At 45.3% G+C, this 25,845-nt stretch overlaps 1 protein-coding gene across 11 annotated transcripts in view; it reads left to right on the top strand.

The window, feature by feature from the left end:
- The window catches only part of CELF2 (CUGBP Elav-like family member 2), a 797,242-nt gene that overhangs the window by 676,465 nt on the left and 94,932 nt on the right, over positions 1-25,845 (top strand). For all 11 annotated transcript variants that reach the window (XM_027593429.2, XM_027593422.2, XM_027593424.2 and 8 more), the window contains one exon: positions 13,770-13,852. In XM_027593429.2, the coding sequence (XP_027449230.1) occupies positions 13,770-13,852 (83 nt within the window). The remainder of the gene's footprint in view (positions 1-13,769; positions 13,853-25,845) is intronic.

The following is a 25,845-nucleotide window of genomic DNA, read 5'->3' as shown; positions in this document are numbered from 1 at the left end:
TCAGCTTATGACAGCTCTTAACACATAGTGTGTAAGATGGACTAGGAATGAAATCTTAGGAGTTTACTTTGCCTCCTGTCATAATGTTGAATCTTTTAGAAATCTACCACCATGGGAATTAAAAAGTATAACAGAGTTAGATGAAGAGTGGTTGAATTGTTTATCAGTGACCTCAGTCCAAACATGAAGGAGGGAAAGCTCTCCACCCAGCCTTCTGCACATGTCAGAAGAATGACATGTGAGGAATTCTGTTTTTTCGCTCCTCACGGTGCACTGGAATCCCGGACGGCTTTCTCGGCTACCCAGCAAGTCATGTGGACCATGTCCCTCCCAATGGATCAGAGTGTGCTCAGCGAATTCACACCGACTTTAACATTAGCCCAAGACAATTACACTTGAGAAGGTGACCCTTCCTACCGCTAACATGAAAAGTGCCCCAGGACAAACCATAAAAGATCCCCCTAACCTCCGCTGTTGGGGATTTCCTGAGTTCTTGATCTCCCTGAGATTGAGTAAAATCTAGAACTAACCATGAGACCCTTCATGATGGGGGAGGATCTCCTGCAACTGCAAAGAAGTGTCATTATCATTTGTTATCTGCACAATTAGGAAGCCGCCGAGTGAGTATGGCAGAGGCTTGGCCGTGGAACTGATCTCTGGTGCCCAGATCCCTGTAGCTCACTGCGGAGGATTTTGCTGCCTGCCCTGCCTCCCATCCGGGTCTTAATAATCGTGTGCGCAAAATCCACACAAGCAGCTGCCTTAAGTCCAAAAGAGCTACAAGCTTGGAAATCCATCTTCATCCAGTCATCTCAGGATGGAAGGGGGAGGCTGTGGGAGATTCCTTTTCTCTTTTCTCTACAGGTTTCACAGAAGAATAAGTGTCATTGGCAATGATTGAGAGAAAGGAAAGTTTTTAGATCAAATCCCACTTCTGAGTGTGTGCACGGCGTGGGGAAGGCTGGCCGATAGATGGCACGTTCTTCTCGAGTGAAACCAAATGGCTGCTAATCAGTGTGTGGCGTGTAGAATTTTCTGTAATCTCGAAATCGAGGAGATACTTCACTTTTCCCTCTGAGGTTTTCTAGAGAGAGATTCTGTAGGCAAAGAAGATGAATCTTCTCTCCACCTGCTAAAGAATGAGCACTTAAGTCTACAGCTAAATATTAAATACATCAAGTGCATGGACCGTGTATTCTATTTTTCTTGTATGCATAATCTGTTATACTTACATGGTTTCCTGAAAAATGGAAGGCTGCGCTCAGTAGATGTGAGGGGTGAGATTTAGAACAACGAGGCATGGTGGCCTTTGGCACACAGTCTTTGTCGTTGGATTCGGGCCCCAGGGTGGAAAGTGGGGACCGGGAGAGTGATGGAGAGGGTGTGTGGAGCTTTGTCTGCAGTAGCCCTGTGCTCCCCATCTGTTGTCCCGGGATAATCACTGACGTTACCCGCTTACACTTCCCCGGTGTCCCCACTGGCATGAATTCTTCAATCACCGTAGATGTAGAAGAAGGCTTCCTGGTGCTCCTAAAATGATACCCTACAGTAGAAGGAAGAAAAGCAGCTAATCTTGCTTCCATGGGTTCTAGGTGCCAGATTTGGAGCTTGGTGCTCTGTATACGTGATCTTACTAAACCGACGGAACAAAATCTGTCTCAGCCAACCAGTAGACCACACCTATCTTAGCTCAGAAATTGGTCAGCTAAACCAGAGTCCTTTCTCCAGAAGTGAACAGAGTGTTGCATGGACGGTTTTTCTCTCTCGTCGCCCCAATCAGGAAGGCTCATGGAACATGAAGTCTGAAAGAATGCCATGTTGCTGTGGGGCAGGCAGATGGGAAAATGGCCCCAGGACAATCCGTCAAGAAGTAGATGCCCAGCACTGTGCTGCGCCTTGTGCAGGGGACCGAGGAGCCTTTCGACGTGGCCCCCCGGCACTCAGAGACTTTCAGGGGTCCTTAGATGGGCCTGATACTAAGGCAACACCTCCACTGATAAGACAGCAGTTTCTCAGACGATCAGTGATTTTCTTCTCGTGTCTTTTCATGGTGACGGCAACTCTCAAAATGAAATCCAGCCCTTGGGAACCCCTCTATTCAGGGGGTGCCTAAATACCCTTTGGACACATGTACCCCAGTTCTCTTCCTCACATTTTCCTGCCCTGCGTCCCCTGATCCGAGACATTCAGAGTGCCCTCTCCTTGTGTGCAGTACCATGTCCCCGTTTTCCCTCCTCTGTTGTTGCTGACATAAAGGGAAGTGACAAGTCTGTGGTTAAACTCCTTTTATAATAATGAAACCCGGGTGTGCCCATTAGATGGCGACGGGTTTTATTTCAAATCACAAACTGTTTTAGGGAATTTTTGCCTCCTGGGGGAGTACCATCAAGTGTACAGTTGGCTAAAATTTTGTTGGCCCCTGAATAGGGAAGTCATCGAAATGATTCAATTAAAATTGATTGACACTTCAGAGGCCATGTAAATGGATGTTCAGAGTACTCGAAAGCCATGCAAATGGGTGAACTTGGCTAGTTCCAAGTAATTACTTCAGAAAGCAAGACAACAAAATCAATTCCAAACCCTATTAGAGGGTGAGTGGTCATCACTTACAAAAGAGGCTCCCTTGTCTCCCTCCATCGAGAGACCAGCAGGGAGCCGTGCGACATGGTGGCAGGCATGTCGATGTGACCTTTCTATGCCTCAATTTCCTGTGTTATGACGTTGGGGCGACGCTGCCTTGTCCCTCACCTGTCTCTTTGGGCATGGGGCTTGTGGAGGAACGTAACCAATTCAAGGTGGACAATAATCTGGCACATTTATTAAGCACTTTGATGTCTATGTCAAGAGCTGTGTCCTCCATTTTCATCAATTATGTTGTTTAATAGAATAACCCTGTGGTGTAATTGCTGTTACTAACCCCATTTTACAAATAAAAATCAGAGGTTGAAAGAGGTTAAGAAATTTGTCAGATGCCCAGTCAGTCTGAAATGCTGATAAGGGGTGACTCCTTCACTCACTGGCAAGCTTTATGAATGAAGCAGAACAGAAATATCCACCGTCACTTTGAAAACTGTTATAGTCTCTGCCATGAGAACTCCGGGCCCAAGGATACTTGCCTTTTATCCCCGGAACATCAATTTATAGTTGGCTACAAAAGCACATTTCTCATATGAGTTCTGCTGTTTCAGGCAATTTGTAAAAATATCTCCCTCCCTGATCTCCATGCACATGAAAGATGACTCAGTTACCATAGGAGTGGGTGAGACAGTTATCAAGGCCATAAATATCAGCTCTTCAGAGTCCTCCACAGGAAAAAGACCAGAATCAGTACAGATCTTTACCTTAGCCAGTACGCACTTTCATGCCTCTCCATTTCAGGGTGACCAGAGAGGCCAGAGGTAGGAAGTAAATAGGAGTTTTCACACTCTGATTCCAGGAAAAAAAAAAAAAAAATACCTTGGTTCTACCTCAGATTGAAATACCTCTTAGGACAGTCCAGCCCCAGCCTAGAACAGGCCCGTAAAACATGAGAATACAGCAATACCACAGATGAGTGCTGAAGTAACTGAGCTGAGCTTTGTTTTACCCAAGCTAACAATACAGGGCCCATATATGAGGTGCCCATGAATATAAGTCACCCCCCCCATTGAAGCAGGATCAAGAAGTTGAGACTCAGGAGACTGGTCTGGCCAGAAAGCATCATAGAGCCCAGTGCACTGAATTGAGAATCCTAGGAAAACAGATATGATTTTAACTTACTCTCATTGCTGCTAGGCTCCTAATTATAATGCCATCCTATCCTCAAGAGAATGCATCCTACGAAATAAACTTATATTAGAGACTTCCTTTTAATGAGGTCCCTCAGTACTTTGGAACCTAAATCCTTTTTAATTGGATTCAAGGTAGAACCACCTTCTACCACATTTAACCTTGGGACGCCTTCCTTCATCTCTGTGAAATTCTCTTGGTGCACTGACGCTGACGCCCTGCTCAAGTGACCAGGCCCTTGGAGAAGGAGCAGTTGCTGCTGTCGCCGCGCGTACCCATCACCGCCTCATCAGCCAGACTCTGAAGAGACTGACCTGGCCCGCCACGCCAGTTTTGGGGAGACTGCTTACTACGGCCTTCCGGTTGGCTTGTCAGGTTCAACCTAAAGTTATTTTGTTTTTCTTACCTTCAGAGAAAAAATAAGGTTCTCCCGTCAGCTCTCGAATTAGTCTTTTAAAAAATGAAAACCAAATCCACAGTTTGCCTGTTACCTTGCATTCCAAAGATCTAATGACGTTCCCAGTAAACGAGGCTGTTTGCCTGCTTCATTCTGTCCCCCACGGCTCCTTCACAAGCACGGGCACTGAGCCTCTGGCCTTCCATGCTTAGAGCAGGGTCGGAGCGTTCAGGAAACAGCCAAATGTAGTGCTCGTCCTATCTAGGGGAAAGGTGACATTAAAATTCTTCAGATACTTTTACAGCTATTAGACATTTGAAGTGGTTCAACATAAGTGGGTTTTTTTCAGAGGCCCAGGGACTGGGAGAGAGCAGATTCCAGCAACTTTGCCCTTGACGTCTTTTTCTGAGCCGCGGTCTTGTTGGGATTTACATAATAATGGTGAGGAAGTGTTGCAGTGCACACAGAGCTCTGCACATTCGTCCTCAGTTGCTTTCCCAAAAGGCTTGAAAATGCAGTAGATTTAATCTAGGTCAAAAAAAAAAAAAAAAAGGAAAGAAACTCAATTTTCTTGGCAGAAGATTTAGAAAGCGTGCCTGAGTTCGTTCACAGGGCCATGGGAGTATCAGGAGATGGTTCCTCCAGGAGAAGTCCCCAGGGCAGCAGGAGGGTTGGTGGTGGCCTAGATCTGGTGGCCAGTTAACAGAATGTGGTCACCGCGGGTCAGGTGCGGAGGCTGAGGAAAGTGGGCGGGGCTGCATGGAGTGGTTGAGATCCGTCTTCTCGCCTTGGTTGGAAAGTTGGCTGAGGTCTGCTGTAGAGCAGTAACCCTGCTGGGGACGGCAGTCTGGGTCGGCTCATTGGATGCGGTTTCATTAAAAGTTGATTTCTACAGGATGTGGCATCTGTGTTGGGCCGCTCTCCTTCTAGCCAGGGAAGTCCCACTCTCGGAGGGAGGGAAAGGAAGCTTGTCCCAGGAGACTGTCCGAAGTTTAAAACGAGGGGTGTCTAGGTTATAAGAAGATACTTTTGGTGCCATGAAAGGAGATGGCAGCCGTTCTGGGGATCTTTCAGAGGAAGGCAGAACCTCTCGGGTGGCGCATGGCGTTTTCTCCTCTGATCGGCGGCATTGACGGTGAAGGGTGCCGTCAATCAGTAGTTACCCGGCTGGTTATGCCTTTGCTCTTAGCTACTTATGTGATCGTGGGAGGAGAGTTAGGTGACTAGCATTAACTAATTGGAAAATCCCGTCCGTGGAAGAGGTACAGAAGAAGCCAAGGGAAAGCCATCACCTGTTAACTTCCTCTAATTTTTTTTTTCCCCTTCGGTTTTGAATTTAAAGCAAAGAAGGAGTGCGGTGCAGAACACAACCCCTTCATCTCTTGCAGGCCCTTCCCGTGGCTAACTGATGCCTGCGGTGATTGCTGCTTGTTTTATCTCTTTCCTTCCTTCACTGGGGCCATCCTGGTGCCGCATCCAAGTTCAGAGGAGCTACGCTAAGGAAGGTAGTACACAGGTTCACAGAAACGTGCCCAGTAAGGGGCCTGGATGTTAAATGTGGCTTGTGAAATCAGAGCACTAATGGTGACAGCCCGTCTTGCGCTCCTCTAGAGCAAGCCAAGTTGTGAGGACAGAGTAGGAGGGATAAACACCTAGGACCATGGAGGCCATGACTTAACAACGTTGCACTTGCTGGGGGTCTTCCCTGGCAGGGCCAGCTCTCGGAGGGCAGGCTTTGGGCTGAGGAAAGGGATCCATCCATGCCCCTCCAGGGGACCAGTTCGCCTCCCGAAGGGTCTGCGTGGGTTTGAGAATGGCATCTCGTCATTGTCTTTTTCCTCAAGCTGCTAAGGGTCACCTTCCAGACCACTGGAAAACTGCTTCCCGTTTTTGTTTTGTTTTGTTTTTAAGGTCATTGCTGAGTTTTCTTTAAAAATTTAATTCAGGGGATTTTTGATGGGGTTTCTTTTTGAACCTTTAACTGCTTTGTAGAAACTGAAAGTCAGGGGTCTTGTCAAAGATGAGGCCAGTGATTGATAGTCAGAACCTTTAGTGTGTGGAAGATTCACTTGAGCACAAAATGTACCACTTAGATCAGCAACCTTTGGACTCTGAAAAAAACAAAGTATTAAATTCTCTATATAGTGGCTAAGATTGGGGGAGAAAATAGATTACAAGGGGAATCAAGTATGGGGAGTATGTCCTCTTTTGACTTAAACTGGTTTGTGTGCTCCTGACTTGACAAGAAGCCAAGATCCCAATTGCAGTTCAACTTGTGTAAGGCAGGCACCTGCTTTGCTTGCAAATGTGCATACAAAAGAGAGCTTCATTCACAGAAAGAATAAAAACATAGCGGGTTCGCTAATTTAGCCTTCCAGGGCCTTCGTCCCTTGATCTGTCGGCCCCTCGGAATTCAAAGGCAGCCTTGAAAGGAATTCTCAATTCACAACATGATGGCTTTGTCGATGTACTGAATTCAAATGTATCTTGAGCTAAATACGTCTACCAGGACTATTACTTTGTTTTTAACGGAAATAAGTACAGCGTTCAGTCATCAGATGATCATTTTGTGGCTGTTTTCAAGTGTTTTATTGGCTGAGATTTAGAAAGTCATGTAAATTTCCCGTGTCTGATATGTTGAATGGCCTTGAGGATGTGAACAGCGCCACGGATGGGAGTTCACACGGCAGACAGGTGTTCAGGGCACGACACTTGTATGCTCCAAATGTGATATACTTTTATTTTATCAGCTTAGCCAGAGTTGTGGGAAATCTTTTTTTTTTTTGCCTTCTTTCCTCCATCCTGATGTTCTTCTTCAGTTATAATAACTTAATACGGAAAATTATGTATTTCAGAAAATGTTCCACCATTTTCCATATTAAGATATTACAAAAGAGTAGCATCAAAAAAAAAAAAAAATCAACATTTAGGACTAGAACATTCCAGAAAGCCCCTTTCTCCTATTTATGAGAGTACCTTTCAAAGAGCATTTACCTCAGTCCAGGCTGGTGGCTCTAGGAGAATCATGAGTTTCAGTAGAGTAGCTGTGCGGAGGGCTGGTTCCCTGTGCCATTGTGAGTGTAGGTTGTTGGCATAGGATCTGAACCTTCCATCCTGTAGCTGACCACTGACTATTCCAATAACTGAAAACCATTGAAGTCACTGACCTCCTGTCTTTAAGCCTGGGTTCTATAGTACAAACTGCCTTGTCATCCATATTTTAGAGTAAAAGACTTAAAGCTGTCTTTTTAAAATGGCATCTCCACGGCATATTAATCCTTCGTTCCGTCCCTCCCCAGTGCGGCAAGGCTTGGAAACCTCCGCGGAAATTTCATTAATGAGTACGGTGTCAGTTTTCCTAAGGGTAGAGCTAGTTTTTAAAACCTGGTTTTTGGTATCATTCTCTAAGACTGTGTCTACACTGCCCTGCAACTGAAGAATATGAACAGAGTGCTCTTTGATTCAGGGCAAGCCATGATAGAAACTGGTGATCTCTACGTAAGCAATGCGTTTATTTTTCTGTGAGTATTATTACCAAGAGTTTCCAAGTAAAGATTTTCAAGTGAAACAGCTGTGGTTTGAAAAGATTTGTGATAATCCAGATGGTTTCTTGGAGGATAAATCTACTTGATCATTTAAAATTAAAGTCTTTCAGTAAAGTTGAGTGTCTTTATGATTTTAAATACACTACTGGTTGTGTGTGTGTGTGTGTGTGTGTGTGTGTGTGTGTGTGTGTAGTTACCATTGGCCTGTCTTGCTTGGGGCTTTATCTTTGGAAACAGCAAAGACCTCCTAACAGTGCCTCAAATTATTCTGCAATTAACCCGGCGAAATACCTGAGGGAGCTCTTCATGACAGCAGAAAACTCTTTGTGAAGAGATGCAGTCAGACACCAACTACCCTGTTTGGAGAAGGTAGCACTTAGCCTCTGTGGGAACTGCCACTCTCAACTTCTGAGACAAAATGGTCTAATCATATCACACAATTAATTATAATGCTGATTGCACATTGCTTCACATGCAGAACATACACAACCAGATTGCTAAACTTGTCAAAGTGTGGGAATCTGGGTGACCAAAGTCTCCCAGGCCCTCTGACTCACTCTTTCGGGGCCCAGCGTCTACTTGCTGCTTGCTGACCACCCAGAGGCTGGCACTGGTCAGCCTTCATAGATGGCTCTCTGCTCCCCCAGGATCTTTCTAGGCCTTCTCTACCATCAAAGTTGATCTATCTTATGTCGCCTTCCTGGGAGCTCTGCTAGGTATGTTCCAAGTTAAGCAGCAAATTGAATTCCCAGGGAGATGTGAGTGGCCAGCCAGCTTTCAGAGGTTACCCCTCCCCAAGGTCTGTACAGACTCACCAGCATCTTGTGGTGATCAGCAGAGGAGTCCTCCCTGGGGCACCTGTTAGGCTCCGTGTGGGCCTAACGCACTGGTATTTGGTTCTGGCATCACCTCCCAAGTTTTACCCCCAAACCTATGGCACCCGTGAATTGAAAAAGCCCTGGTGAGGAGTAACAGGGAGGTATCGATAAATAGACCCGTGAAAGATGGATTTGGGGTGGGCGGGGGGTTCCGGAATGCAAAAACCCTTATTGATACAATGAATTGTCAAAACTGTTGAAAAGTGAGATGCTATAAAGGGACGTGTGGGCAGGACATCATGTTTATCCTTTAGAGTTTCTGCAACGGGCAGAGACTCCTGAACAGGTGGATAAAGGTGGCAGGACTCGTCCAGCACACCTGCTTGTGAGGCTGTGTGACAAGGTAGAGACACACAAGCCAGCGTAACTCAGCCGCACTGAGCAGAAATTGGAGGGCCTGTCGCAGCACCTGACTGGCCAGACTGCATTAGCCTCTGCTAATCCCCCAGAGCCTCCTGCCAGGTCACTTCTGGTCTCAGACGTGGAGCAGAACCTTCTTCGGCACTCCACGGGCAACTGGGAGAGGGGGATTCCAGAACGATGCTGACGCTGGAGGGGTTGTCTCCCTTTGGTGCTTGCTGCAGCCGCGGGCCATGGAAGAACACCTGTGAATGTAGGTGTTTAACCACCCACCTTAGAAGGATGTTTGAAAAAGAACCTGTTAAGAAGGGCGGTCTGTCCCCTGAATCGGACTGCGGAGCCATCTGGTGTTGCAGCTGACCTAAAAATGAATCCAGTAAATTTCAGACCTGAGTCACAGCTGGTGCAGGGAGATCTAAGAGACAGGTGGTTCCCTTAACAGCTGTACATCCAGAGAGGGGAGGCAAGAAAGAAAATCCCAACTTCGCTGAACCGTTATGGGTTTTCTGGGATCTGTAGTAGCTTCCTGACCTTTTGCCATGATAATGACCACATCAAGGCAAATAGTATTTCTCCCTTCCTTTTGTTGAAATAATCCCTGCAGGTCAGTGGGTCTAAGATTTTAAGTGAGTGTATCAATCAAGTGATGGATGGATGAAAAAGACTGGTTATTAGCTGGGAGGGTACTCTCAGAAATAAGAGTCTCATAGTGGTGGTGTACAGACTAATGTCTCTTTGGGGGGAAAACCACAAATTACCGTATCTAAGGTGGCTACTTGAATTTGTACTTCTGTATTTATCCTGCAAATTTTAAGAGACCTTTAATCAAACACTGTTTTTATTAGGTGAATTAGTATGCATGCTGAAATGAAGTGTAAGTTATTTTTAGCTCAAGAAAAGTAAAGAATAATTTTGACTTTTTAAAAACTTGTTCTAAACAAAACACTTTGGCCATATGTCCATGTTGTTTTGAGAAGGATTTTAGGCAGCCCTGGTTTTTATTCGCGGGTTAAGAGGTAATGAAACTAAAGCAACTAAGGTATAGAGGAAGTAAGCTCTTTCTGTCTAAGTCACTCAGGAAGCAAATGTATGAAACCGAAAGTAGAGTCTTGAGGTGATACTCCCAATCCTGTTGTCTTCCCCAAAACCCCCGTGTTTGTGCAAGTAGTTCAGTGCATGAGGGTACCCAGCTGAGGCTACGAGCAGAGGCAGATTCAGCCCAGCCCCTGCTCACCACGCCTGGGGTCATGGGGAGGAGCTGTGCCCACGTTTTCCGAAGGTGCTAAGTCTGTTTCCCAAGCACAGCACCGAGGGGCTGAGCTGTTGGTTTGGGGGTCGGGAAGCAGATCACCAGTATCAACTGGGATGTTCTCCTGTGTTTTATTACAACTACAACTAGACCTTATCTTGGCATAATCTCTAAAAACGTTTGTTTCAATGGGTAAAGGAGGCGAGAGCTATGTACAGTTTGAAGAGGGTCTGTCGAGGTAACCCTGATTGCACAAGCTGAGAGGACACTGGATGCAACTGGAAAGAGTTTGAGATTTGGGGTATCTTCCCATCTGCCCTTTTGGACATGAGACTCCTCTAATTCCTTTCCTCTCTGCCTCCCTGTCTCACACTGTTCACTTGCCCTTTCTCTGCACACACACTCGTACACACACACTCATACACACTCATACACTCATACATACACTCATACACACTCACACACACACACGCACGCACGCACCGCCTTCTCTTCACTTCAGACTTTGTTCAAGAGGAAAGGGCTTTAGCCAAATTGACACGAAGATGTAAATAGCTAAGAACAATTAGATGTTTCCATCCCCATGGGGAGCATTTTAATCCTTAAATCGGAAACAAACTGTACCTTCCTAGCAGATTTCAGGCAATGAGAAGTAGTAGGGATTCTGTTCAGACGTTGAAGACAGGAGCGCTTCCTTTATTCCCAAGACTGTTGCAGCTTGGTCTGAGCTCTTCCGGTTGGCCCCACACACGGGATTCACTCGGGAGCGTCATCTTTGCTCCTTGCTGCTTTTATCTTATCATTGTCCTTAGTTCGCCCTTTTCGGTGCCCCTGCCCGCCCTTCCACCATCCCTGTACACTGGTCTGCACCTCCTTCTCAGCTCAGCCTGGCCACCCTGGCTTTCTTCTTCACCTTCTGAATTGCTTTCTCTCCCGGCAGGCACATGCCTTATGACTTCCACTTCACCATTAAGTCTTCTTTCTTCTAAATAACCCCATCCCAAAATCTGTCTGCACAAGGGTATCAGACTCTGCCCCTGTCCAGAAGCTCTGGTTATCATGGTTGAAGTTTCGAGCTTCCCCATTGCTCCGTTCTCCAGCAGCCAACACCGTAAGCCCAGGAGAGGGAGAGAAGAAGTTCCTGAGCTTCTGTGAGGAGCTTTCAGAAGGCAGAGGTTATGATGTCTCTCTCTGCTTTTCTTACTAGACCAAGCCCAGTGAAGCATAGTTGGTATTTCTGTCTTCCTCTTCTTCTTCTTAGAGTGATTGCAGTGGGTTGCTGGAAGCTGGGACTTGACTTCCCTGTTTAAACTTCTTCCTAGATCCGAAGCAATTCCTATAGCTGGTCTTGGGCTCACATCATGCCACTAAAGCCAGAGTCACTCGTTAAATTGAACAGTTCAGTAAAAAAAAAAAAAAAAAAAAAAAAAAAAAAAAACAACCATCAGGCCAAATGAACTCTGGTCACAGAAGTCAAAATAGCTGAGGTGAAAAACTCATCTAAAAAAAATGGTCAGTCTGGCACCTGGGTGGCTCAGTCAGTTAAGTGTCCGACTCTTGATTTCGGCTTAGGTCATGATCTCAGGGTCCTGAGATTGAGCCCCGTGTCAGACTCCACACTGAGCTTGGGCCCTGCCTAAGATTCTCTCTCTCCCTCTCTCCATCTGCCCCCCCCCAACTCAGTCTCTCTCTCTCAAAAATAAATAAAATGGTCAGTCCGCTATCTATGATTCCTTCAAGAAACTTAATGATTTTCAATTTCTTCCATCATGTCATTGAACCCCTACATTTTAGGAGTTTCTAATCCTTGGATGACTGTAGTTTGAGTGCCAAGAAGCAAAGATTGTACTGTGCTTTGTCCGGAAGGTGAAGGTTTTGTATATTTTGTGTATTTAATCTTGGTAGACTAAAACAAAATCGAATATATGAGAGGTTTCCAAATTTCTTATCTAAATGAGGAGGAAGCACCATAGATGTATTTAGAAATGCTGAATGAATGGAATTGAACTTTATTTTCCCCCCTCTTTAAAGATTTTATTTATTTGTTTGTTTAGAAGGAGAATGAGTGAGCCCACGTGCATGAACGGGAGAGGGGCAAAGGGAGAGGGGGAGAATCTCCAGCAGACTCCAAGCTGAGTGCAGAGCCCGACACCGGGCTCAATACCGTGACCCTGAGATCATGACCTGAGTCAAAATCAAGAGTCAGACGTTCAACTGACTGAGCCGCCCAGGCGCCCCTCTCGACTCTTTTGAGTGAGTTTTTGTTTTGAGAAAACAGAATGCCTGAGCCAACCTTTGATGGCTTGCAATGCCAACTCCCTGTTGTCAACCCTGCCATTTTTTTTTTAATGTCCTTGGTCTTATTTACTTTATTCCCCTAAATAGAACTAAGGTTGATGCCAGAGTGCTGTGCATTTCTGTCATGGTACTTGGTGTAGGTGTATATACTCTGTTTGGTGTGAGTACCTCTCAAAGCCCTCCCCAACTCTCTGGCTCCATGCTTTAGGATCCTCTAGTATACTCAGGGTCAAATATTTACAGCCTTCATGAGGGCATCCCCCCCTTTTCTGCCTCAGCACAACTTACAAAGACAGCTCAGAGGCATCTTCTTTTTTCTTTAAAATTTTAAAGATTTTTTTTTCCACCCCCTTTTCCCGAGCCTGGCTGTGCTAAGAACCTATATGCTGATGAACAGATCATTAACTGGTATCACTATCTAATTTAAACAGCTGTGTTAACGAGTATCTTTGGCTACAACTGAAGGAGGGGTCAGCCATCCTTCAGAATGCAGAAGTAACGGTATTAGGCTTCAGCACCATTTTCTTTGGTGAAGGAAGTTGGTTGGGAAGAGGGGTTTGGGTGGCCTCTCCTGGGGGGGGCATTCAGCCTGGACTCCTGGACGCCCATCAGCTCTTGGAAATAAGGAATCCAAAAGTTGCCGTATCTAATAAGACGTGGAACAGTGTGTGCAAACATGTCTATGGGCGTGTGCCCACCCATGCCGTAACTGAATTTCCAAACTGGTTAAAATAGCGCTGCATGTTGGCCAACAAATACAGAGTCTCTTGTATATGGAACTTCGCGTCATACACTATGTTGGAGATAAAAAGAAAGCAGTATCCCAGATTTTCAGGACCTTATAATCCAGTGGTCTGAAGCATTGAGTTTAGAGAGTGTTTTAAAAATGTGATGTTCCTGAATATCTTTTAAGGAAATTATAGTTACTGTAAGTTTCTGCCATTGTCACTGTGATTAAACACTTCTCGTTGTATGTAGCTACACAAGCCCCATTAACATGTCACCCACCACTCCGCCCCCCTTCCTGAAGAGCTGTGTTCCAGGTAGTTGGTGCACAGAGTTATGAATTGATCTCCAAGGTGGGTAAAGCTAATAAATACGGTTTGGGTGAAAGGCACTGGTAAAAGCTTGAGATGTTATTACTGTTCTCATGCACTTTATTATTTTTTAAATTGTGCATCCTTTTAAGTAGATTATTTGTTCGCCATAGTCTCCATTATATCTAAGCAAAGCATTCACAGAAATTTCTAAAACCTTTTCATTTCTCTCTGTAGGTTGTTGTTTCGTAACATTTTATACAAGAAAAGCTGCACTTGAGGCCCAGAATGCACTGCACAATATTAAAACTTTACCTGGGGTGAGTCGGTTTACTTTTGTACCAAAATCACTTTATTGCTTGAAAATGGTCCTTTCAACTGAAGGTTCTAGTTATGGGCTCTTAGTGGCAAAAATGACTTTGGTCTTTTGAGGAGCGTGTGCTGACCCGTCTGTTCCCCTCAGCAGCCAAACCAGCTGGCCGGCCCATAAAGAGGGGCTGGCATTAATGCCGATGGAAAGAGCTCTCCAATAGTGTGTCCCCTGGTTAGAAAATCAGAGTGACCCCACTGGGTAGCAGCGGCTGCCAAAGAGTATTGGGTGGGCTAAGATTTTAAAAGGGGGGAAAAAAATCCAACACACACAAGAAAAGCAGATGGAAAAGGAAAAGCTTTTACTCACCAGGAGCCCCTTTTGAAATTTAGTCTTAGATTTTCTTTTGAAAGGACAAAATGTACCCTGTACAGCCATTATATTAAACCTCCTAATGGTTTCTCAACAGTCAATGATGGTTAACAAAGTCAGTGTTTTAATGCCTAATTTGTGGCTTCATGTTGATAGTGAACAGAAAATACAAAGCTTACAATTTTTTTTCCATTTCATTCCTGGTAGTATTTGATGATTAGTACAATTCAGTAGAAGTGAACTGATGTTGTATGTAGCTACTGCATCAGAATACATTATTTCTGGGGTTTTGTGGCAATTTTATATATTGCATGCTGGTGTAAAGTGTCCTGTGCTGTTTGCGTATCTTCCCCATTGACCCAAATATCGGTGATGAGTTCATTTAATATCCTACTGATGTGCGTTGGTTCTAATGAAGAACTTGTGGTAAGCGGTGCAATAATAATTTCACTGAAACCTGGTTTGATCAGAGTATAAGAAAGATAATACAGTGTCCCTAATGTTTCCAGCTGCCATTTTGCTGTCTCTGTAGACATACACGGACACCTGTGTACACACATGCTAACATTTGCACACATGGGCATTTTATACCCCATCACCCCCAGAAAGGAGAGCATTTGTTTAAATCACCTTAGGTCCATTGAAAATTTCATAGTATTTTATAGTGGCAAGACACTCAAGAAAGAGTTTTCAAACCATTAGCTTCTTAGCCACCCAGAAGTAGTAAATTATGAACCATGGTCTTCAATCCCACCTCTGTGGCTCCTCCCTTTTCCTTAAAGCAGATCAAAGAGCAGAGGATTCAGAAAAGCAAGCATGTGGTAGCAGAATTCTCCCTCCCCATTTTGCTACTTCTCCCTGAAACTTTTAAGGTGGTTTTAGTAAGGCGGCTTTTAGTACATCTAAGTGCTTTTGCTCAGTGACTTTTTTTTTTAATATTATTTCAGCTTTGTTTTCCTTATAAATGGAATTTTTTTTTCAGTATAAATTCTAGAAGCCTGCAGTTTTAGATCACATTATCAAATGAAGCAACCAAGACAAATATTTACTGGCTCAGCCAACAATAGGAAAAAATGTTTTTTTTTTTAATTTCTCAGTCTCCTAATCAAACCCAAAGACCACTTTGTAGTCCTTCTTTTAAAAAGAAATACTTTATAATAATCACCACACAAAATCCCTTCTAGGTATATTTGAAAAAATTCCTGAGATGAATTTATTTAGCATTTAGGATATATTAATGCCGAATCACATTCTATTTTAAATTAATGCAAAGCTTGGGTAATTTGAATTCATCCACTCCACTAAAATTTGCACAACTCCCCAGTATGCCATCCTTAGTGGTGAAGACACTCTCAAGAAGCCCAGAGTTAATATATGATGAGTGGGCCATGTTGAAAAACATACAAGGGGCTGGCAAGTCTCCTTCTTTTTGGGACATCTCACTCTGACCCTTTCCTAGCAAACAAGTAGCATCTTCAGTATTAAAAAAAAAAAAAAAATGTTGCATATGTTCTGTTTGTCTCTTCTTAAAAATTCTGCATGTGGAAGTCAGCAATGGTGATTTTGGAGACCCATTAAGTGCAAGAATTCTGGAGTTGAAAAAGATGGCTTGGGGATTGTTTCTTGGTTTTCTTTTTCTCCGGTCCAACTTCGTCTGCCCCATTACCTGCGGCAGGTTAAAGGGAAATCGTGAGAAGTCAGGTCTGATTTGTAGGCTCCCAGCCTTCACAGTGCACACACTGCTGGTACATTTGCTACTTCAAGTTAGGTAAGTGGGAACAGGGTTCCATATATTGCCTTTACAGATAGTTCTGTCTGATAAACATCACCCTGAACAGCTATCGGGAAAACATGAAAGTTGGTCTCCTTTCAGCTGTGAGCTTTTGGTGGACAGAAAGAAATGGGACCAGACATAAAAGACTAATGCATATTTGGGGGGAAAAAATATTGCAGGGTGCCTTGCTGTTTGATTACAAGCCTTGGAATTAGTCAACATTTCCATAATTCTAAACCAATATACACCTGTTTTCCCACTGTGATGTGAAGGCACAACTTAATTTAACAGAACCCCTGCTGTGCTAAATCTCTCATTAACTACCAAGTGAGTTCGGTAATTTAAAGTTGTGGCACTACTATTTTAACTGGTTGCCTTCATATTATGAAATTAATAAGAAATTAATGATGCACTTTGCCATATGCCTTCAATTTCTTTCTGAGTAAAAATAAAAGGGAAAAAGAAAAACACATCAGCAGCTGACACTTTAAAGCTTTTCTGTTTATCATTTTTCCTGCGGATAAAATCCATTAAAAAGGCACTTGCTGCTTTTTTTTTTTTTTCTAAAGTGTCCAAAACTTTCAATTTAAAACAAGATCAAACAGTGCTGGGTTCCCCCCCACACACACACACCCGTTTAATTTTCTTTTGCAGCTGATGTTTTGTATCATAGAGAACTTTTATCGTGCTCCAAACTTGATTGATGTTTAGGGACCCATCTTTCGGTCTTGAGAGAAACAAAGAACTCAGTTAGTATGGCAGAGGAAAAAAGTGCTCATGGGATATCTTACTCAGGCACCCTTCCTTCATGCTACGTGTGGGTCGTAGAGACCCTTTCCATAGTGGACGGGGGGATAGGGCGAAGGATCGGTGCAGAGTCAAAGGGCACATTTTTCACGCCATGTGACTGAGGAGGACATTGGGTCTTTCATCCCCTGAAATGCTCACCAGAAATCCTGGAAATACACTATTGGTAACAAAGGGAGCCGATTCCACAGCTCAACACAGGGAGGAGCAAAGAATGAGCATCTGGGGGTCCTTTCCCTGGGTTGACCCCGCTGTCCTCTGGAAAGGGACGCCTGACGCTTAAGCAGCAGATCACATCTCAGGCACAGTGCCTTACTTACTCCTGAAATCCCGTTAGGTTAACAAAACACTAATGAGTCTCGCGTGCCTACTGTGTGCCAGGCACTAAGCTAGAGCAGTTCACGCATGCGCCTGCCTGCCCTTCAGCTGCGTAGTGAGTGAGACTCCCATCACCCAGGAGAGAAGACCTCTGGTATGTCAGGCAGGACCACGTGACGAGCCCTAGGGCTGGCTGCAAACCTGACCTTTTCCGAAGCCGAGTCACTTGTGTTCCTGGACAGATTTTGGTTGCCTCTGCCTGTTGACAGTATAGCAAGCCAAGCTCAGAGGTGGCTTCTTTTGTTCAGGAAGGCACAGCCTACCTGGTAGAAGTAGTCAGTAGAAATGTCATCGTCCACCATTGTATCTCCCAGAGAGAAATCTCTGGGAAGGCAACCTGCGAGATTCATTTTGTTTTCACCGACTTGATTTAGCTTAATTAAAAAATAAAATAAAGACCTTAATAGAGGCACAGGAAAGCCCCCACGATCTTTTTGATAATCAGATGTCCAGGGCCACAGAGCCCCATGCCAGTGTCAGCACTGTGCCTTAGGTCATTCTTCTTTCAAGGTCTTCACACATACTGTCTCTAGCAATAAGGCTTTCTGATTGAAAATCTACAGCAGTATCATTAGAGCATTCACTGTATAAATTAATTTAATTAAGGATGTAATAACAGAGAGGAATACAGTTTTGAAAAAGCTCTTAAATTTTAAAAGCAAGGAGGAATCAGAATCTAAATGTCTGGTAAAATATTAATTGCAAATTTCTTCCAGACATTTTCTCGGCCTATGCCTTACTCCTTCCTTTCTTTTTAGAATCACGACGAGTTTTATTAAATGCAGTTTATATTAAGGAGTTACTGCCCTGAGAGAACATTTGTTTAGAGCACTCCATTTTAGTGGTGGCTTGCTGAAAGGTGTTTTATAATAACACATGCAATGTGAGCAAGGACTGCACGTAGATTGGAGATATAAAACAAATGAGCCTCATCCAGTAGGAAGAAGCTGTAAATAAAACTGCCTCTTGGGACACGTGTGTTCACCCACATGAAGTGAATGAGCCCCTTCTTGGCTTGCCCTTGAAGAGATCATTTACCGACGCGGGCAGGCACTCTTTCCTCCCAGGTGGCTTTCCACACAACTCTCCATAGAATTGTACCCCTGTGTCCTTTAAGAGTGGAAAGCTGGGGGTTTAATATTCTCTCAACAGAATAGCTAGGATCTCACTGGGACCAAATTCAATTTGCCCATTGAATGCGTTTTGAGGTGCTCATTTTCTTTGAACCACCTCTTCTAATTATTAATAAGTATTTAATGCCTTTGTTCTCAGAGCCTTGATGATTATTTTTATCATTCATCATTATTATTTCTGTCATAAAATCCCTCAAACCCCATCTCATCATATCATGGATATTCCCCGCCCTCCGCCCCGAAACCATCTCATTTAAATCTAAAGCCTAACTAGGCCGGGCTAGATAAAGTTTCTTCTCAGATGCCATTTACTTAAAACAGGTAGGAAGAAACGGCCAAAACATCTGCACGAGCAGGATTCAGGCCTCAAAATCGTGTATCATGTAGAACACACAGAACATTCATGCACTCGTTCGACAAGTCTTCATCGAATTTTTATTGTTTGCCCGGAACTGCTCCGGTAACTAGAGAATATAGTAGCAGCCACGCCATTTATAACTGAATCACCCCAAAACAAAGCAAGCCCACCATGCCTGTACATGCGTAATGCTTAATAAATAGCTCTTGGATATTTAGTGCCCAAGTGAGTTAGTTTCACAAAATATTTCCAGAGGAGTCAAGTTTTGTTCCCGAAAAATGGCGGTTTTGCCCACAAGTGTTCCAAGTGCTCCAAAATCCAAGATGAATGTAGATTTGCTGTTACATGTGTGAGAGAGATGTAATTTATATCCTACACCCAGAGCTCTATGTACGTCTCTATATACTTAAGATGGATATATGTTCACACACATCCACATGCGGGTATTAATTCAGCCAAATGAAACCAGGAAGATAGAGCTTAAAATCCCATTTTGTGTTTGGCCTGCCAACATAGCCTTCATTACTTTGTGGTCCCCTTTCTTGCGTTAGGCTTCGTGAACTCTATCCTTCTTACGTTGGTTTGTCTGTTGGCTGGTCTTCTGCTTCGAGTCAGGATCATGGCGAATGCTCAGTGCATGCTCGAGGGTACTCGAAAACTGCCATTTAATGGCGTTAATCCCTGCCTTCCACCTTCTTGACAGAAGAGGAGGCGCTGGATGAGATAATGTATGTAAAGCTTTCTGAGCCCCTGAAGAAATGTGCTTCAAAGACATTGTTTCTACTTGACAGGTTGTGTAGGTGTGAACTCTCGGGTAGCAACCCAGCATACCCAACACGTGTGCCGTGTAGTGTGTAAACCGGGAACATCGATTTGGCGTATGTTCTTGAGATTTGCATCTGCTGGATGGGGCCTGGGCCGAAATTGTTGGCCTCGTAGGACCTGCCCAGAGCTATTCCCCTGCTGCCTGCATTGTTTTTAGTATAACCCTAAGTTCTGCAGATGAAAGGTAAACGAAAAGTAAGGACCTTTTTTTTTTTTTTTTTTAAGATGACCTTGTGAGGGACTGTGATGGAGAGTGAGTATCATGGTATGGGTAGGGAGCAGCTCCTTGGGGGTGCACCTGCCCACCTGGAGCCAAGCCAGCGTGGAGAAGGGCTCAAGCTGCAGAAAGAAGCAGCCCCAAGTGGGATTGGGCAGGGGTGGCAGGGGTGCTGAAAGAATCTCGGGGCCCAGCTGGTTCCCAGTCTGTGGGCCAATCGCAAGGGGTCTGGGAAAGCACATTTTAATGCTTCACAAAAAGCCCTTGGAACTCGTCTAGTTCACGCACCATAAAATTTTTACCTGCCCCCTGACCGAGCAGAGGGTTCTTCTGCTTTAGACTGGCAGGCATTCAGTTTAGTAGCTTTGATTGGCAGGTAGTGATGTATGGCTTTGATTAACTAAAAGGAAAACCTGGTTACTTTTAAATTAGGACCCACTCAATATAAGGAAGTGTGTGGGAGAAAATGAGGGGTCGTTGGTAGTGAAAAGTTGGAAATGACCGAGCGAAGCAGCCCAGCCGGCCCAGGGTTAAAAAGGGGAGCAGCTACACCACATTTGGTAATGGAACTTGGGTGGAAGGTCTTGCTTCCTTGATTTTGCAAACAACATAGTCTCAACTACATACCTAGTTACCGAGACTGTTGTGAGGGCTTCGGAGAGCATCTGTGCAAACGCCTGAGCTCAGGGGCCCGGCCGGGGGTGTAGAATTGCCCTGTGTCATGAAGCAGGACTGCGATCCCATTGGTAACATGTGAGGACACAATAGGATGGCACAGTGGCAAAAAAAAAAAAAGAAAGAATAGTTAGATTTCAGAGGTACTTATTTCTCCTTGATATCCCGAGACTACCTCGGGAATATTAAGTTCACTCATTAGATCCCAGTTCCATTAGAGGTTGATAAGATTTCAGAAGAAGATTGTGGGGAGAATCCATGAATTTGATTAAAGTTCTGGATGGAATTGCAGAGGAAGGAGTTATGACAATCAAATGAAAGGGGAAAGGTTTTTTTCAAACTTTTTTTAAAGATTTTATTTTTAAGTTCTCTCTATGCCCAATGTGGGGCTTGAACTTACAACCCCAGGGGAAATTAAAAAAAAATAAAGTTGGAAAATAGTTCACATTATGCCTTCAGAGTATTATGTAGTCCCCATGAGAACTCGTCCCCTGAAAATACTACTGTCGTGCCTGACAGACCATGGGAATCTATCACGGGCTGGGGTGGGCACAGCTCAGGAGACTGTGTCCAGTGCAAGTAGGCTGGCCAGTTCTCAGCCTCAAGCTCCAGGCCATGAAAAAGTATGTGACCTGGGTGGGTGTGGTTCTTCCCCACCCACCACGACGTGGAGAATGGCCTAGCTGGGGGAAGAGCGGCCAGGATCAAAGGGAGCCTTCGAACCCCCAGTGGGCCAGATCCAGTGCGGTGAGTGCAAGGCAAGCAGGCCAGCCCCTGGGAGGCGGGCAGGGAAAGAAGCTTCGTGTAGCCTTTGCTCATTTGAGCCGCAGACTGTCACCGTGCACAGGTGCTCAGGAAGTCTCATTAGTATTATGACATAAGCTATTAAAGTTGTTTTTATAATAAAGCAGCATCTCAGGACCGTATCATTACTGCTCTCCCTACCCACAAGTCACCAAGATGAAAGCATAAACAGTAAACCGTTGCCTGCAGGAGACTGCAGAGAAGGGACACGGTGACAAATGTTCTCTTTTACACTCTGTATTGTTCCTGACTGTCATTACTTCCCACCAGTACTCAGAACACACACGAGTACTGCCGTCCCCTCCCCCACCAGCTTCGAGGCGCCCTGGAAAGTGCTTCCTTTCTTCCTCTGCAAAACGAACTGGTTGCACTCAGTGGTTCTTAGAGCCCTTTCTAGTCTTGCAGGACTGTTCTCCTGTGCTTTCTCTACAGTAATGTCCTACTTAAGGAAGAATGTCTGTGTGTACATCTGTCTGTCTGTCTGTCTGCCTGTTCATCTAAGTAGGGAGCCAGGCAGATGGACATGCCTTGACTTGCTTCAGCTGTGGGTTAGTAACTTCAGAAGATAGTTGAACCTTGAACCACTGCTGGTTTGAACTGCGTGGGTCCACTTACAGGTGGATTTTTTTATATAAATACAGTACTGTAAAATGTATTTTCTCTTAGGATTTTCTCAAGGGCACTTTTTTTGCCAGCTTACTTGATTATGAGAGTACAACATATAATACATGTAACATACAAAATACATGTTAATGGGCCGTTTATGTGATTGGTAGTAGTTAGGCTTTTGGAGTCAAGTTTTTGGTGAGTCAAAAGTTATACACAGATTTTTGACCACACCGGGGGACGGCGCCCCTAGCTCTCCCATTGTTCAAGGGCCAACTGTACCTTATATAGAAGAATCTGGACCATTCAGAATCTCTGGACATCTCTCTGCTTCCCATGCCCCTCTGGTTTTGAACCAACCGAGAGTCTACCATTCATAATTTTCCCACCATCGGGAAGGAGGAGGAGGTGATGAGGGCTAACAAGCCAGTTTAATTCCTTGCTTACAGCCTTGGCTTGACAAGTAAGGGCACTTAACCTAATGAGGCTTCAGGATTATTGGTGGATATCTGTTATCTGTTTGATTCCTGTCCCCAGTTAACATGGGTAAGTGAGTCACCTGTGTTTGTAGATGGCTGTCCAGTGTTGTTTGTTATTCCTTCTAAAAATATTTCAGGTGATGTATTGATAGCATTCACCTTGTTATACTGAGGACACCGAGGCCCTGGGAGATTAGATTAACTTCTCTGACCTCCCCTAGCAAAGCAGTGACAGCACTAGAATTAGAAGCCACAGTTGCTAAAACTCCCCAGGAGCGTGGTCTCCTGAGAGTGGGTTTGGCACGATGTTCACCATATCCTAGGGGGTAGGGAGCGTGACTCGGGAGGCCGGCACATCACAGCAACAAAACCACTACAGAAGTCACCGTGTGCTGGTGGTCCACTTCTCAGGCACCATGGGGAGGCTCTGTGACTCTGTTACTTGGAATTGTCACAGCATCTCCACAAGGCATGTAGCCAATGGCCCCGTTGGCTGGTGAGGAACGGAAACTCAAGAGTGACTTGTCCAGGGTAAGACAGCTGGTGACCGTGAGTCCCTGACCCTGGAGGCCACTGTCGGTGGCACGGAGGCTTGCAGGTCCTGGGCCCAGCTGGGTCCCACTGTTTCAGGAGACCTGCAGCGGCTAGTATGCCCCCTTAGTACTGCCATCGCTCCATCGATCCCCTCGGAACGTCTGTGTCTGCTCCCCTGGGAGCTGTCCTGAAATAAATCTGTGTCCTCAGCTCTTTGACCGCTAGAGCTGGCCATGTCACACGGTGAGCTCACCCGAGGGGCAGAGCATCTGGGTCCTGGTGCTTCGCTAAGCAGGCCTCCCCGGAAGGCAGCTGGTGCCCTCCCCCGGGAGCCGGTCCCGATGCCACCGCTTTGCCAGAGATGCGGAGCCATGCTCTCTTGCCCAGGCTGACACCACCGGCCTCATTGGTGGGTGCGGCGAGACCCATTTGCTGTGACTTGGATCTAAGGTTCCTCACACCAGGCTCTCGAAGAGGGAGCTACCCATCAAAGGCAGTCACTCCTGTAAGAGGAATTGCTTTGCAAAAGTGATTATAAATGCAACACCTTTCTTCAGAGGAATGTAGCTTTACCAACACCATCTCATTAACATTCATGTTATTAGGGTCCTTTTCTTTATCTGCATCCACAGGCTCTCGGTCCCAGTCCCCAATCTGCATTCTAATGCCCTGCTCCGTCCAGCTGGCCTCCCCTCCATCTCTTGGCTCTGTGTCCATCCATAGGGGAAGGGCAGAGTGGGGGCTGGGCTCATCTCAGAAGATCAGGCACAAACCCCGTGGCTCACCACCCAGAGCATGAAGCAGCAAGCCAGCAGGCAGGCCGTGGCCGTGCAGGAGGGCTGGCAAAGAAGTAGACATTCCAGCCACCCTCAATCATCACGCCCCCTCCCCGTATTTTACTGTTGAGTCTGCAGCATCTGAATCCTTCACTTCTGAAAACGGGGGACCAGATGCTGCACCCCAGAAGAGCACACTAGGAAAGAAGTAGCAGGTGCTGCGGGTGGGGTTGCACGCAGCCCCCTCCGTGGCCGCACTCACAGCCACGACATGGTCAGGGGCTTTCCCTCGAGTCCAGGAGGCTTGGGTGTCCTCTCTCTGTCCCCAGCCAGCCACCTGCTCTGTTCCCCCCCTTTGTCAGCAGGCAAGGTAGGACCAAAGGCTGAGTGCGGGGGGGCGGAGGGCAAGTTACCTGGTTAATTCTTTCTGGGCATCATGCCACGATTGCTTTGTTGACGTGAATGTAGATACGTGGGTGTGTCATAGAGACTTGGTCGCGTGCCCGCCGCCGCCGCCACCGGCCTGGTGGTGACAGCAGGAGCCAGGACACCGTGTTATGGTTCGTGGAGTTAAACCGGGAGTTCTGTGATCTCGGGGCCACCGAGTCCTGTGCTCCCATCCTTTACCAGGGACCGGAAGGACCAAATTAAAGTGAGGAACTAGGTTCCCTAGAAATTCACCTCCACCCTGAAGGTTAAGATGGGTGACCGCGGGTCAAATTCTGCCCTTTGTGCACTTACCCACGCACACGCTGTATTTAGTTTCTTCAGAAAAGCATATATATAAATACAGTACCAGGAAACCGTGCAGATGTTTTGTACTAAGTGATACATGAGGTCCAGTGCACCATGGACCCAGTGCCCTCGAGTCACATGGCTCAGGAAATAGAAAGTTAATTACTGTCATTGAATATATACTGTAAGCTGGGTGTAAATGCAAGAACAGTAGTTCTAGAACTCCAGAAGTATGTTTCTAGCAAATTTTGGTTTTGTAAATGTTTTGTCTAAATGGCTATTTTTCAGTGACTTTCAGAATTTAGATAATTTTAACCAAGTAACAATAGTAATAGCTAACGTTTACTGAGCACTTACTATATCTTGGGCACTGTGCCCAGGGCTTTAATTGTACACCTGAGCTCATGAAAATAATAAAATAATAGGTAAATAATAAAACAGTGAGTAATAATTTGTTTTCCCCCTCTGGTTGCACTTTCAACGAGAAGACTGACATTCCAAATTTAAGAGCATTAAAGTAGTTTTGACTATTACAGAAAAGTTCCCTAACAAATTATGGAATGTCTCTTCTGGCTAATAATTGACCTCCTCCACCTAGATACGAGGATGGTGTGAGAGACAACTGTCCTCTAATTCAGTTTAACTTCACCTGTAATCCTAACCATTCTTCGTATCTGATGATTCACTAATACTTACCAACTATCATTTAAATAGGGAGAGGCGCTTCAGCCTAGATTTGGACGAGCTGTATCTTAGATTTCTTCTGCAGCTCATGGAGGCATTAACTGTAATCACAAATCCTACCAAAACTCACAAGTGCCACTGGGGCATCAATTAGAGAACCCTAATCACTGAGTTACCCAAATCATTCCTGAGTCAGCATTGCCCAGTTGGAAAACCTGGAGGTCATTAACCAAAACTAAATATCATCCAGTAAGGAAAAGAGGAGTCCCAAACCTGGGAAATCCTGGGGCTGCTTTCAGTAGATTTCTGTTTCCTTGAATGTGGTTCTCTGGGTCAGCAGAAGAAGAGGGGGCGTGTGGAGGAAAATAGACCCCATCTCAGCATAGGTCATGGGCTGTGGAAGCTGAAAGTGTTTTTGGAGACAGTACTGCCCACCCCTCAGGTTACAGACAAGGAAGCAAAAGCCCAGAATAGGTGGCGGGGTGGATTGGGAAGAGCAGTGCGAACCTGTTGCTCTTGTCCGCGCCTCACGCCCCCACAATTTCTGTACGAGATTATACCAAACACGTCACTTAAAGAACCAGAAAGTCAGGGCCCAAGCGCCCCTGTCCGCGGCATTACCACTGTGCGATGTGAGGCGGACGTGCTGATTCTTTTCTCCTTTCCACCCTCTGAGAAGGACTCAGGAATAATGTTCTTCCTGGCCATTTACCTAAAATGACAGGTGAACTAGATGAATTTTTACACAAAGGGATGAAGAAAAGCGAAAGTCGTCCCAAGTTTAAGTCCATTTGCCTCTAGTGATTAGTAACTCGGGCTGCACCAAAGACTCACCTGGGGAGCTTT

The sequence above is a fragment of the Zalophus californianus genome, chromosome 9 (assembly GCF_009762305.2).
Source record: "Zalophus californianus isolate mZalCal1 chromosome 9, mZalCal1.pri.v2, whole genome shotgun sequence".
Lineage (NCBI taxonomy): Eukaryota > Metazoa > Chordata > Mammalia > Carnivora > Otariidae > Zalophus > Zalophus californianus.
The sequence above is the reverse complement of the archived record's forward strand: the minus strand, read 5'-3'. Positions and strand labels throughout refer to the sequence as shown.